General features: G+C 38.3%; 1 protein-coding gene across 1 annotated transcript; it reads right to left on the minus strand.

Annotated features, from left to right (window-relative positions):
- Positions 1 to 6,179: 6,179 nt before the first annotated feature.
- LOC117400926 (NADH dehydrogenase [ubiquinone] 1 alpha subcomplex subunit 4-like 2) lies at positions 6,180 to 14,337 on the minus strand. The gene is made up of 4 exons (XM_034001285.3): positions 14,129 to 14,337; positions 9,778 to 9,863; positions 8,819 to 8,879; positions 6,180 to 6,449 (listed from the first exon to the last, which is right to left on the minus strand). Exons 1-4 carry the CDS (start codon positions 14,168 to 14,170, stop codon positions 6,393 to 6,395), a joined length of 246 nt encoding a protein of 81 aa, XP_033857176.3. The 5' UTR covers positions 14,171 to 14,337; the 3' UTR covers positions 6,180 to 6,392.
- Positions 14,338 to 14,646: the final 309 nt, after the last annotated feature.

Consider the following 14,646-nt stretch of genomic DNA (forward strand, 5'->3'; position numbering starts at 1 on the left):
GCCGCTTATTAACAAATTCTTGATTCCCAGCAAAAAGTTGTCATTAACCGAAAGTTGCCAATAAGCGAAAAGCCCCCGTTTTCAAGTATATTTATATGGAACCATATATACTGTAGTTGTACAAATATGGCACTGAAATACCTGTGTTTTACATGTTAGTGTTAAGAAATGAACATGAGAAACACGAAATACCCAAACATAGAACTGCTTACTTCACGCGTGTGTAAAACAAAAAAGGAAGTCGGCTTAAATAGTACTTCACAACGACGTACTACAATTGTCTTTACAATGAGTAAAGCAAACAGAAAAATATATGTGTTGTACTTACAATCCATTCTAAAAAGCACACATTTAAAATAAGACCAACGTTGTCTGCTTTTTACAATGTACCACCTCCCGCTGTAAATCCAGCTCAATTTTGCGTGCAGCTTCGTAGCCAGTTTCAAAGCCACGATTCTGCCTCAGTCCGCCAGAAATACGCAGTTGTGAAGTCAGTGTGTTATAAAAGCTGCATGAAGTGTGCGCATAAATCATGCAAGCGCGCTCTGTAGCACTGGCAACTAGTAATGAAGCTGTCAATAAGCGGTGTGCAGTTGCTAATATCAGAATTCCATTAACATTAAAGTCTATGGGAGGGGATTGGTTCCTGGGAAAATGTTGTCTTTATCAGGGTTGCTAATAACCGTAATCTACTGTATAGATGTACTTTTTTTTTTTTTTTTTCCAGCTACAAATAACCCCCACCCCAGTGTTCTGATATTTATTAATGGCCCCTGCTGGCCTCCTGCTGTTGCTAGTTACCCAATGTTAAAAAGGATACGCTTGGGATGCACTCGTGATGAGCCTGCTGTGATGTGCTAGCAGAAGCTGCTTTGCATCGATTTACATTGTGCTCTTTGTAAATTCATCATGAAATGGTACCATTTTTGCAGATGTTAGTCTTTAATTTTTTTTTTAATCATGGAAAAACTCAAGCTGCCTGTAGTAATGTTATGTTTTTGTGTTTGCTCAGAGTATCCTTTATTTTGAACATTTGAACTGGTCGTAATTCTGGCCAAATAATAAAAACCGATCTCAGTAATAAAGGTGGGTCTTTTATGTTTTTGTTTTTGGCAGATTTTCGTTTATTTTCTTTCTCGATTTTGAAACTTTTTACAATTTTTACAACTTTTTAGCAACTAATCAAGGCAACCTGGTTACATTTAACGTGTCATTTTCTCAATTCAAAAAGTTGGAGTTAATATTAAAAAGAAAACCAAATCTGCATTTCAACATGATTTCTAAATCGCGGATGGGAAACTAACCAATCGCTGTTCAGGATTTGTAAAATCCCAGTACATCTTGCATCCAGTGTCATCACTCGCATTGAACATTTGACAATTCAATTACTGTAAAAAAAAAAAAAAAAAAACCTTTTTATGTGCAGTAGCAGTTCCTGAGCACAATCATTGTCTATATGATATATAATAAGCTAATAAGTGTTGGATGTTTCTTAAAACACAAATTATGTTGTACAACCATAGCAAGATCTTTTTGAGACACACATTCATGTTTGAAAAAAAAAGTTATGAATTTTCAGGGAAGGTCTTATTTAATTACTGTAAATAAATACAGAATGCTGTTTTTAGTGTTATCAGTGGGGCTGATCCCTTTTGCTGAAGAGTTCAAAAACATCTGCTTATCCCTGTCGATCTGTCTTCCTGTTTGTTCTAACATTTTTCTCATGACCTTGGGGTCTTTTATTTCCTTACTACAGCAGGACCTGCAGCAGATGATGAACCACCTCTGATTCAAACTGTATATTTTTTTACACCAGACGTATCGAAGCCAGCTTGAGGCAGCGTCTTGGTTTCTGTGCTTCCTCTGTGAGTTAGGGACCCCTCTGCTTTTGCGCACACAGTTCATTCACAGTTTGCTGCTTGCTCCCCTGGAATCTAATAGCGAACAGTTGGAAAGGAAATTGGTGATTCTAACATGGTGTGAAAGCATGTGCAACGTACGTTTTTACAAATTAAATATAACCCAAGTCTAAATGAATCCAAATCGGGAGGTGGGAGGAGATGATTTTTCCATTCAGTGTTTTCTTGTTTTTCTCTTTGAGATCTGGGAGAAGGCAGCGGTACAGTTAATATAACAATGTAATAGAAAGTAGTCCCTGATATTGAAACTGAAATGTCTTTGCATCAGATGGAAATGCTGAAATGACCTGCCAGTAACAATAAGCTACAGTGATTGTTATGCACGTCATTATTTAGTGATGGTAATCTTTGAATGGCAGATTATTAGTGTAAAGGTAAAAGCTGAAACTGCCAAGCACCTCCACTACTGACAGTCTCCAGCGAGCACTGATGTGCTTGTAATTATGCCCCGTGTTGAGATTCTCCTGTGTACAGATTGCTGATACGACGCTCTCTTGCTCGTATTTAACATGTGTTAATTGACAAAGCATTCTGGCTAAAAATAAATGCCATTAATTGTCTTCATTGTTAGCGGGCTGCCGCTGTCTTGTTTTAATTATAGAATGTAGCTCTTAGGGAGGAGTTCTCTGGACAGATTCTTGAGTTTGCTTTCCTCTGCAACCGTCATCTTCCCCAACCGATCACCAGCGTGATTTTAGCTTGTTCCGTGGGGATACTCCATCATAAATTGTTCAATTAGTTCTTGTCTGGAAGTACAATACTTTGTAAGTAATTACTTTGATTTTTTCCTCCTTTGCAATTGCATGGCTAACTAGATCTTATATACTACCCAGTGGTGTGTATATATATATATAACACAAGTGATATTTAACATTGCCTTATAATGTGCCCTATATAATAGTTACAGGTAAAAAGCCCACAACTCAATAAATGTATATTTACACAGAATTGCATGACGTTTGCATACTGTTTCAGGCTACTGCTTAACAGAGACAAAAGTCACTAAAATACCCTGGGCAACATAACATCATAAACCTTTTCCCTGCTTCATTATTTTCCAATCATTTTACATCGTGCACTGTTATTGCAGATGCATGATTGATTGTTTTGCGAGTGTAATGCAGAATGTAAATACGATAGACATTGCAATGCTCGTATACATTACCTTTATAAGATCTAAACCATGGTTTATTTACTCAAGAGGTCCTGTGTGTACCAGCGTAGATGTTTTATGGAGAAACACATTGTTTCAGATTCTTACAAACAGCTTATGTGTTGGTATGCATTTTGCAGCTTGCATGTCTTAATGATTTACAAGCAAACATCTGCGTCCCAATTTATTTTCGCTCTATAATGTTTTTTTTTTCAGATATGTTTTTATTAAGTGTGTAAGCTATTCTCTGCATCGCTAGATTCCACCTATGTATATGGAGTTACAATATCAGAGTGCAATAAATCTTAAGTCAGGCTTTTAATGGCCCCTGACAATAAACAACTTAGTTAATTGCTTCATATACAACCCTTAAGATGATCTTCCTTATAAATGATATCCAAATTAAAATACAACTCTGGCCTGCATCCCCCCTATAGAATGAACTAATTTTGCTTCATAAAGTCAAACTAAACTTGCTGAGCAATGTTGCGCTAACATATGGTATTACATACCGCTTTGTAGTTTTCCATGTACTTCATGAAAAACTGACGTTGAAAAATGTGACTTTTCGAAATCTAACATAAAATACTGTATTACTAGTATGGCTTCCGGTAGACTTTTGCAATATAATTCTGTAGTTTTTTTGATTACATGATGTTAAATAAAATACCTAAATTATGTTCATGTAGTTTTCAATCCTAAAATTCTAGGTGATGCAAAACATTTGGCCACAGCTGGGGCATTTGAAACTGAGGAGGGGAATCAATGCCTATCTCCAGTATCTGTGCACTGCTGTAAAAGTAGCAATTGCCACTGTTTGTTTATGCTTTAGAGTTCACAGGAAAGGGTCAAATAAACTCTCAGGGATGGAGATTAGTATGGTTTAGGGTCATCTGGAAGATCAGAGATTTTGTTTATCACGTTGGCTGCCCAGCCTAAGTAACGCTCTCCTGTCCCTGATTCTTGCAGATAAACTTTTCTTGGGCCCATTAATGTTCTCAGTGTCATATACCGTATTTCAGAAGCTGCCACTGAGAAGAGAAGCATTGAAGGGGACCCCCTGTGTATTTCTGTTTTGAGCTTGTTTGAGGCATTCATAATCTTCCATACTGCATTGATTTTGCTGTAGTATATTTTGTGGATAGTGGTTTTCAGAAAGAGGGAGAAGTTAGGCACTGAACTGCTCCTTCGCCCCCTAAGAGAAAGGGTGCTCCCTCCAGTCCAGGGCAGGCTTGAGGCATGGAGACTGAACTGCTCCCTCACCCCCTAAGAGAAAGGGTGCTCCCTCCAGTCCAGGGCAGGCTTGAGGCATGGAGACTGAACTGCTCCCTCACCCCCTAAGAGAAAGGGTGCTCCCTCCAGTCCAGGGCAGGTCTGAGGCATGGAGACTGAACTGCTCCCTCACCCCCTAAGAGAAAGTGTGCTCCCTCCAGTCCAGGGCAGGTCTGAGGCATGGAGACTGAACTGCTCCCTCACCCCCTAAGAGAAAGGGTGCTCCCTCCAGTCCAGGGCAGGTCTGAGGCATGGAGACTGAACTGCTCCCTCACCCCCTAAGAGAAAGTGTGCTCCCTCCAGTCCAGGGCAGGCTGGCAGCTCACATTCCTTGTGTTATCCTTGATCGTTGGATGGAGGGCTATTTTTTTCTTTCTCAGTCCCCAGTAAATCCATCATATAAAATTGAACAGTATGGTGAGAAAAGGTTATATTCTTTCTGGGAAAAAAGCTGCTTATTTTTGAACATCAATTCCTACCTGGAAGATGATGTATAAGCAAGTAGTTGTATGCTGTTTGTGTTGGGCTGTTAGCGGGGCTGCCAGTTTCTGATTATGGACTCTGAATGTTTCAAGTTTTTCCATAATGAATACAAATAAATAAATACTAGTTTGAATGGCAGTGGCACCAGGGTGGCATTAGATGAGCAGAACTCCTGCCAACCAGCTATAGAAAAAATCATTAGCTATACACAGGGAGGACCGTGTCAATACTGATGGGTTTGCCATAGTAACAAACAGAATGAAGTGTCTAAAGCACCTTGGATTGTGTGTATTAGCACTGCAGCACGGAGACATCTTAGAGAATGAGCACAAGCGAAACGTTATCTGCAAGATCATGCAATCTCAAATAATACATGCAAGCATTATTAGTAGCAAAGGCAAGAACGTAGATTTCTGTTCAAATTAAACTCCAATCATTTGTACATACCGTAGAGACATGTCTTCGGTACGTTTAGCATAAATATTAAAGTATGGTTTTTCTTAAAGATGATGCTCACCTTTTATTAAAAAAAAAAAAAAATGGTAGGAAAAATGTGCAATATTACACAAGCAGGCTTACATAGGATTTGATACACATGGAAAAAAATGTGAAATGAATTTCATGGTAAATATTTCATTTCAGGCTACTTTTTATTTAAACATATTGCTGCAAGCAGCAGCATGTCTGTCTGGCTCAGTGTTTTAAAGGACAGCGTGTATATATATATATATATATATATATATATATATATATATATATATAATTAGATGGGCTTCAGTGAGTTATAGGAAAATCATTTAATATGTGGTTTCTGCCCATTTAGAATTCTCTTCCCCCTCACCGCAGTGATTCCCCACACAGGAGATCTGAAGGTTCAGTGGGCGTCTTCTGATCCCACTGTCAAGCCAGCTTCCTCTTCTACACCCAGGAACTCGAGAGCGGATGTAAGCGAGCTACCGGCCTCTGGAGGACAAAAGCCAACCCTGCAGGTGTCCGCCCAAGTTCACTACTTCGCAGTCAGGACTCAAACCTGCGCTCCCTGGCTGTATGACTCGCCCTGCACACCACACAACCTTGCTTTTACCAGGTGAGCCACTCTGGGACCCTCAAACAAGTAATATATTGCATGGGAACACTATTAGCACTGTGACTGCTGGCAGCCAATGCCATTGTCCCTCAGTTTTAACCAGCACTAAAACTCACCCACAGATAATTACATTTTTTTATTTACACTTCAAGAAAATGAAACCGTCAAAGGGACTGAATTGCAGATTCACTCGTTACCAAAGAGTTAACAAAAACTAAGCCAGCTGTTGAGAAAACTTGTAGAAACAAAGACAGAGAAGTGCTGCTTAAAGTTTTACCTCAACAGTTTATTCATTTAAATTCAGGCACTTCATACAGCAGGTTTGGCATGTTGCATTTAATTAAAAGCATCTGATGTACAGAAACGCTGAGAGCTCATTTTTTTAAGACAAGACTGCAAGGGGAATGCTTTGTAATTCGCTATGGCGACAAGGTGGCCTTCCTCAGTGAAGTGTGCTTGCGAGTTGCCGTGGAAACCTTTAGTAATCAGGCCCGTCCTTCTTCAGGTTTTTGTAGTCAGTGGTGACTGCCACAAACTGTTGAGACAAGGGGAGAGAATGAAACTAGACACTGGGGTTTATTTTCAGGAACAAAATTAGTCGTAGGGAAAAAAAACGATTATTTTTTCTTTTGTTTGTTAATGATGTTTATTCCTCATATGAAACAATTTTGGAGGGAAATGGTATTAGAAAACGTTTAATTGAAGCTGAAATCTAATACAAAAGGTCAAATGGGAGATTATACTGCTGCAAACGTCCATTACATTATTGAAATCAATGAAAATCCAATTACTATCTTGCTTTAATTTGGCTCGGAGCATGTGGAAATCGTATTAGTCAACCAAACATCTCACACGCTGATAAAGACTTCAGGCTAACGATGCAATTTTCAAATGTATTTTTTTTTAATCTTATCAGATCAAACTCTTTCCATTCATTGACTTAATTTAAACATTTGTAATTATCAGTCATTGTAATGGATATTGCAGAACCTTTTCAAAATCGCTCTTCTGCAGTTTTTTCTATCGGAATATGTTTGATAACTTCAGCTCCTCGTCACCATTTTAAACAGCTTCTTCAAACAATATCATTAAAAAATGGGTAGAGGAAATCACCTTAAAATGAGGAGAATTGCACAAGTACAGCCCTATATAGGATTCAATACACATGGAAACAATACTAATGTGGCAATAGACAACTTCATTTCTGCAACTTGCAGGCAAAATGTACAGACCGTTGGCTTGTCAGACCCTCTACTATCTACGAAGACTTGCACTGCAAGGGAGACTGACAATGTGATACCTGTCTTGGTAGTCACTGTTGCAGAAACCATTTTTTGGGTAGAAATATATGGCACAAATTTGGGGTGCCAAATTTGGGGGATTTCTTGCTTATTTTTTTGCAGAAGGGACAAATATCTAATTAGAGACGCCAGGGTATTTAACAAGGAACCGGTCTGAGTGGAGCTAACAACACATCCCGCTACCAAGCACCATCAAACAGTGTTTTGAGTCACTGTGCTGTACATATATAAAGGGGATATTGGTTATCACACAGTTAAAGGCTTTCTGTATTACCCGCTGCTGGGAGAGTTTTAAGATGCAGATGAACGCGCTTTAGAAGTAGTTTTGCATATGTCATGTCCTGCTTTAGATATTTTCCCAACCATGGCAGAATACAAGTTCAGCTTCGAACAACCATTTTCTGTCTTCGGTAGCTTTGCTGTCAGTTTTTTCTTTTTTTTTAAAAAATTTCCGACTTGATTTTGAATTTTGTATTTGCATGCTCAGAAATACAAGCCAGCTTCGGGGGTTAACCTTTGGTCTGGGTCACTCGTTTCCTCTAGAACAAAAACACAAGCGCTCTGTTGCTTACAAATAATTGTTTCAAGTTTAAATAAAGGATATAGAACTGCTTGGAGGGATGTGTATTTTTAACTGCTTTGTGTCTGGAATCCTCAATGTGTTTTTTTTTAACATTGGAATTAGTTGTGGTGTTCTATGCAGGGCATGACATCTGTACACAGGGTAAAATGTACTGAGATTTTGGCAAATACTTCACTGTGATTGGTTGATTTCTTATATGTGATTCTATAATAAGTCACTACCATAGGATTCTAATAATTCAAAACCGTTTTTTTCAGAACGAGTTTGCGCAGTAATTCCCTTAATCTTGTGTGTGTTCCTCATGTGCAGTTTTGAAAGAAACACATGTTCTTGTTTATAAGTAGGGCTTGAAGTTTTCAGGTTTTATTTTTGATAATATGATGTCCCTTTAAACTTATTTTGAGCTGATTCTGTTTCCTCATTAAACTCAGAAAAAGCTGTTAACTACAAAACAATGTCACTTGTTTTTACCTTCATATCTTGGCTGAGATCCGATTCTGTTTCGCTTATATTTCAAACAGACGTGACAAATTGCATTAATTGCTCATCTCTGATCCTAATTGCATTTCATTCTTGCAGTTGCCTAGTTTTATCATTGTGCTTTTGTTATTTTCACTCGTTTAACAAAGTTGCCCCGACAAATGTTATTTTCTGCTTACAATACCCAATACGGAGTGTACACTGATAGCAAGTCCATCATTTACAATCTCCTCCTTCAGCTAATGAATAGCTTTCTCTTAATTAAGAGACAGCTTAACGACTACTAATTAACATTTAAACGGAGGTAGAGACTTGGAAAACAAAATCAGAAAAGTTCAAGCCCTACTTATAGGTAGTAGGTCAAAGAAAGTGTGATTTAGTCGACTACCAGTTTCTGAGGTCGACTGGCACTTTTCTATTAGACTAGTCGGTGCTTCTCCTAATTCAGAGATACCAAGATGGGGGTAAAATGGTCAAGAAATGTTCCACCCTCAAGCAGCACAACCCAGCACTGAGTCACTGTATGTTTTTCCACATTACCTTGTACTGGTAGGAGGGGTCAAGTTTGCTCCATGGTTCTGGATTGTTCTTCTTGTTCCAGCTGCCATTTGGATCACATTGAATAAAAAAGAAACGTACAATTAAACCGAATCCAGAGCGTGAGAAATAATTCTGAACGCAGTCATTGTTAAACAGTCCTGGCATGAAGCAAGCTCTCCGCTTCAGCTTGAATACAAACGGCACTTCTATTGTACTGAACACCCTCTCTGGTGTCACCAGCTAAACCTTTTTTGTGAGGTTTCAAAAACACCCTCAGGTGCAGCCTTGAAGAAATATCACTTGGTCTTTTGTTTTTTTTCTTCACAGGTGTATCATTATTTAATCCATTTTAAAAAGCATTAAGCTTGAAGGAATGCCTGTAAAATGAAGGGTTATAGAGTTTCCATTGCTCACTGGCGCATTTCTTCCATTCACAGTGTTTGCAGGGAGATTTTACTCGGGCACTGTGGTGTACCTGATGTGCTCGATTCTGAGAGGCCACAGGGGCGCTTTCAACTTTTTAAAACTTTACCAGGGTGAGAAGACTGACCCAGACACCAAGTTATCTAAAACCCCTTTAGCTTACCTAAATAAAGTGAAAGACCTTTCACTTCATAAACATGCCACAAAGACAAGTTCCTGGTAATATCACCAATTATCATCACACCAGTAATGACTGTTTGCATTGTTGTTGTTTAAGGTTGTTAGGTATTGAAATGTTATGACATAGAAAGTGGCACACTACAGTATGAAGAGTAATGCAGTTGTATTGCTTTCTGATGCTCAATAGATTACAGTAATAGCATTGCAATGAATGCACTACAAGCATACAATAGTACACAATGTCATTTCACACTATGAAAGAGGCACATGTGTTTTTTACACACTTTTTTAATGGTCAACTGCCCTTGAACAACTTTTATAAATGGATTGGACTACAAAACAGTGAAAACACTTACACCACGTAGGGGCTGACCGCAAGACGAACCAAATAGAGGGAGGCCCCACCCAGTCCCAGGCTGATAAAAAGGAATTGTGGGATGAGCTTGAAGGGTAAGAAAGTAGAAACAGATTAGTTTTCCAATTACACCTCTCCGCCACAGGGTGGCACTGTGTGCAATTCAAAATTCCGCTTTTAAAAAATGACCATTACAAATCACAAATTACAGCATTTTTTTAAATAAAGGAGTTTGCTTGTTTTAAAATCAACTGGTGTGAACTAAGACACATGAAGTAGTCAGGGGCCAGGATGCACCAGCACCTGTTCTATACCATTGTCTTTGATACATAAAATACAAGCAAAGAATGAGAAATAGGGGCAAGACATTCATTTTAAAACCTTGGTTTAAAGTTGGAAAACTAGAAAAAAAAAACACATCACATTTTTTTTAAAGCAAATAAGTGAAAATAAAAAATCATTCATAATAATATTGTTTTGACCCCTAACTGCTGTATGCGATCTGTTCGTTTCACTGTGTGCTTGAGGTCTGATCACCAGCTCTGTATTATATTTGACTATATTTCTTCTTATTAAATTGTATTCCGCTATGAAGAAATCCAAATGCTGAGCTGACAGGCTGGGTGAGTGAGTGTACAGGGCTGGCAAACAAATCCTGTGCAACACAAACGCGCCCGCCCTGCACCTGTGTGCAGTGCACCTGTCACTTTGACTGACTGAATCAAAAAGAAACTGTCCATTGTAAGGAAAAACAAGAGCGTGGGATTAGAATGAAAGTGCAGAGCAAGACAGCGGCATGGAATATAAATAGATCCGTAAACATCGTTAGGGTACAAAGGCTCTGCTCCCATTTCTGGATCTACCGTACTTGAATATTCAATGTACTATGCCCTGTATTTCACTGTATTTAATGTATCATGCATTGTTCCTCACTGTCTTGTAAAGTGCTTTGTGATGGTGGTCCACTATGAAAGGCGCTATATAAAATAAATACTGATTGACTGATTGATACATCTGAGTGAATGTATATCTATGGCCCAAAAGTTTTGCATCACCTAGAATTTTAGGATTGAGACATAATTTATTTTATATATATATATATATATATATATATATATATATATATATATATATATATATATATATATATATATATAATTTAGATATTTTATTTAACATCATGTAAATCAAAGAAACTACAAAATTGATATCGCAAAAGTCTACCGGAAGCCATAATAGTAGTACAGTATTTCATGTTAGATTTTAAAATGTCACATTTTTTCAATAAGTATATGGTAAACTACAAAGCGGTATGTAATTAAATATGTTAACGTAACATTATTTGGCAGGTTTCATTCGACTTTATTATTATTATTATTATTTATTTCTTAGCAGACGCCCTTATCCAGGGCGACTTACAATTGTTACAACATATCACATTATACATTATTTCACATTATACAGATATCACATCATTTTTACATGCAATTACCCATTTATACAGTTGGGTTTTTACTGGAGCAATCTAGGTAAAGTACCTTGCTCAAGGGTACAGCAGCAGTGTCCCCCACTGGGGATTGAACCCACAAACCTCCGGGCAAGAGTCCAGAGCCCTAACCACTACTCCACACTGCTGACTTTATGAAGCTAACGTTTGTAATTCTATAGGGTGATGCAAAACTTTTGGACATAGCTGTGCTATTCGTATTACGTAATAATAATAATTGAAGATATGGGTTGCAGGTTTAGATTTATGCAGGTATGAATGTTAGTTATATATCTGAGAGTATGTTTGTATTCTATGATTGTAAGGGGACAGTAAGAAACGGATTTGAATGCTACTTGCTCTTTCAAGTTCATTTCCCAGCAGCTTGCAAGTGACAATGATCTTCACTAAACTTCTACCACAAAGGCACCGATAACCAATAACAAAAAGCAGGAGTTTCGACTCAGAGGGAGTGGGATGGGCCGCATCAACGCCACTCGACAGCTCCCTTTTAAAAGCGCAGTTACTTTTAAATCTGACAGCCGCGACTCTGCCTTGTTAAAAAGCAATCTTCTGCTAATAATCCCGTGGTTGACATATCCATTAGAGGGCACAGTTTTTTTTTACAGTCTGTGAAATAATCCAGAGGCGCACTGTACAATTAGATTAGCTGGTCACTCAGCGATGGGAGAATCTCATTAGCTGTTCCTATATCCAGACAGGTGTTTGTTTAGATTCAAATGCTTGTTGTTTTGCTTCATTTAAGTATAGGTGGGTGATTCTTGGGTGACAGCAAATCCTTTCTGAACCATTGCAAGAGCTAGGCAGGTGAGCAATCTTATGGGTTTATTTGATATGTTTTACCAGGATTAAGACTGTTATAAATATATAAAGTACATGCCTAGCACATGCCTAGCACCCCATTGCTTCTGTATTAGAACACCCCATTGCTTCTGTATTAGAACACCCCATTGCTTCTGCATCAGAACACCCCATTGCTTCTGTATTACAACACCCCATTGCTTCTGTATTAGAACACCCCATTGCTTCTGTATCAGAACACCCCATTGCTTCTGTATCAGAACACCCCATTGCTTCTGTATCAGAACACCCCATTGCTTCTGTATTAGAACACCCCATTGCTTCTGTATCAGAACACCCCATTGCTTCTGTATCAGAACACCCCATTGCTTCTGTATCAGAACACCCCATTGCTTCTGTATCAGAACACCCCATTGCTTCTGTATTAGAACACCCCATTGCTTCTGTATTAGAACACCCCATTGCTTCTGTATTAGAACACCCCATTGCTTCTGTATCAGAACACCCCATTGCTTCTGTATCAGAACACCCCATTGCTTATGTATTAGAACACCCCATTGCTTCTGTATTAGAACACCCCATTGCTTCTGTATCAGAACACCCCATTGCTTCTGTATTAGAACACCCCATTGCTTCTGTAGTTTTGAATTGTTGTGTATAGGAAATCAAACCACTCGAACTTAACATCTTGGAACATGGTCAAAATAGGCAAATTCGTGATTGTCTAATTTAACTGATGACTTTAAAATGCTACACATGCGATTCATTTAAATAGTACTAGAAAAGAAACACATAGCCCCAAATGATAAAATGCAGGAGACTTTTTAGAAGTTGTTTAAGATGCCTGATTAAAAGCACAAAGTGGTCTAACATTTTCACAGGTTTCCATGCAGGTCGGTATGTACAGGATATAAATGACACATCGAGGTGTTGTAATAAATTTGCACACTGCTGTATATTACATATTATACATTTTGCCTAGGTTACTTTTTACTACATTCTTTTATAATTCAGCCTCCTGTGCCTTCTACGGTACTTTATTCAAACCAGGCCTTGTTGGCTGTCTAGTTTGAATTATTTCTCCCATTCAATTTGAATGCCTTACTGTTGCAACCCACTAAACAAATCAGGAGGGCTTCCTGCTTTCACCCACTGAACCTAATGGATGTTACCAAGCTACTGAACCCTGGAGGCAAAGGCTCAGCCAGGGGAGTCTCATATTTCCCTCCCTTTACCTGTGGGAGTGCAAAAGCCAATGCCCCCAGCCAAGATCAGCAACTCAGCATGGCCAGGATTCTAACCAGCGAGCTCCTGATGGCATGACTCATCCTGGCACTGTATGAGCCACTGGGTCTCCTTGTCACACGGTATCCCTTCTAATACCTGCAGCAGCATGGGGTACTGGCTGTCACTTACAGGCTAGGCTGTATTGTAGCTGAGGGTTAACAAAACACTCATGTCTGCTTTTACTCCATCGCTGCAATGACGTCCCCACAATACCCAAAGCACCTTTTCCACGATAAACCTATGACGGCTGTGATATACCAAAATTCAACAGCCAAATACTAGGAGCATATCAAAGTCCTGATAAGACAATCCCTGGCATTATTAAAGCTAACCCTCACTGAAAGCAAGTCGTGCATCAGAAGGCAAATGCATTGAACTGCACTGAAATAAATGGTCTCTAGTTGTATTCAGTCCATTATATTCTGTCCATGGTAAATAAATACACACATCATGTTATGCTATTGCTAACCTTTTAGGCTAGCTGAATATAACATGACTAATCAAAGCCTACCTTTAAAATGTGTGCTAGGCTTAAGGAAATTGCACTTTAAATAATAATAATAATAATAATAATCTATTTACATTACAAGCACCAAAAATACAGCAATTTTGCATCCTAAATCACACACTAATTAATATATTAAAATAATCAATAGCAGAAGTAAGCTAAATATGTTTTTTTCTTAATTTACCAATACATGATGCATTATGTAAAGAAGAAAAAACAAAAACAAAACAAAACAAAAAAAAAACTTACTCCTGGATTTTTCTTAGCTTGCCGAGCTAATAAACGAAACATGTTTTTTTTCTTTCTTCGCTAATCGAGAGTTCCTTTGTTTTTACCGATTCTCTCTCCACGAATGCTACTTTTAAAATAAAAACGGGTAACTAAAATTAGCCAGACTTCTTGTACTGCGGTGGCAGCGATGACTCTGGCTTTTAAACCTGTTGCGCGGATACCCGGATAGACGCCTCGAGGGGCGCTGTCTGCTAATTTCGTTTGCTTACATCTGGTTTATCAAGACAGTGACAGCGTCCACGTAAAACAAACGAAACACTGCTATGTTTAAACAAATAATGAACAAAAATAAACTTTTTCTGTGGAAAAGTTGCTTTTAAGTATGTTAGTATGACTATTTTATGTATTATTTATACACTTTTAATAATGTATTTTACAGAAAACATATATGACGCGTTACTGTAATATAGACAGACAGACAGATAGAGAGTAGACAGATAGATAGATAGATAGATAGATCTATGCCTATCTATCTT

The sequence above is a fragment of the Acipenser ruthenus genome, chromosome 45, assembly GCF_902713425.1.
Source record: "Acipenser ruthenus chromosome 45, fAciRut3.2 maternal haplotype, whole genome shotgun sequence".
Lineage (NCBI taxonomy): Eukaryota > Metazoa > Chordata > Actinopteri > Acipenseriformes > Acipenseridae > Acipenser > Acipenser ruthenus.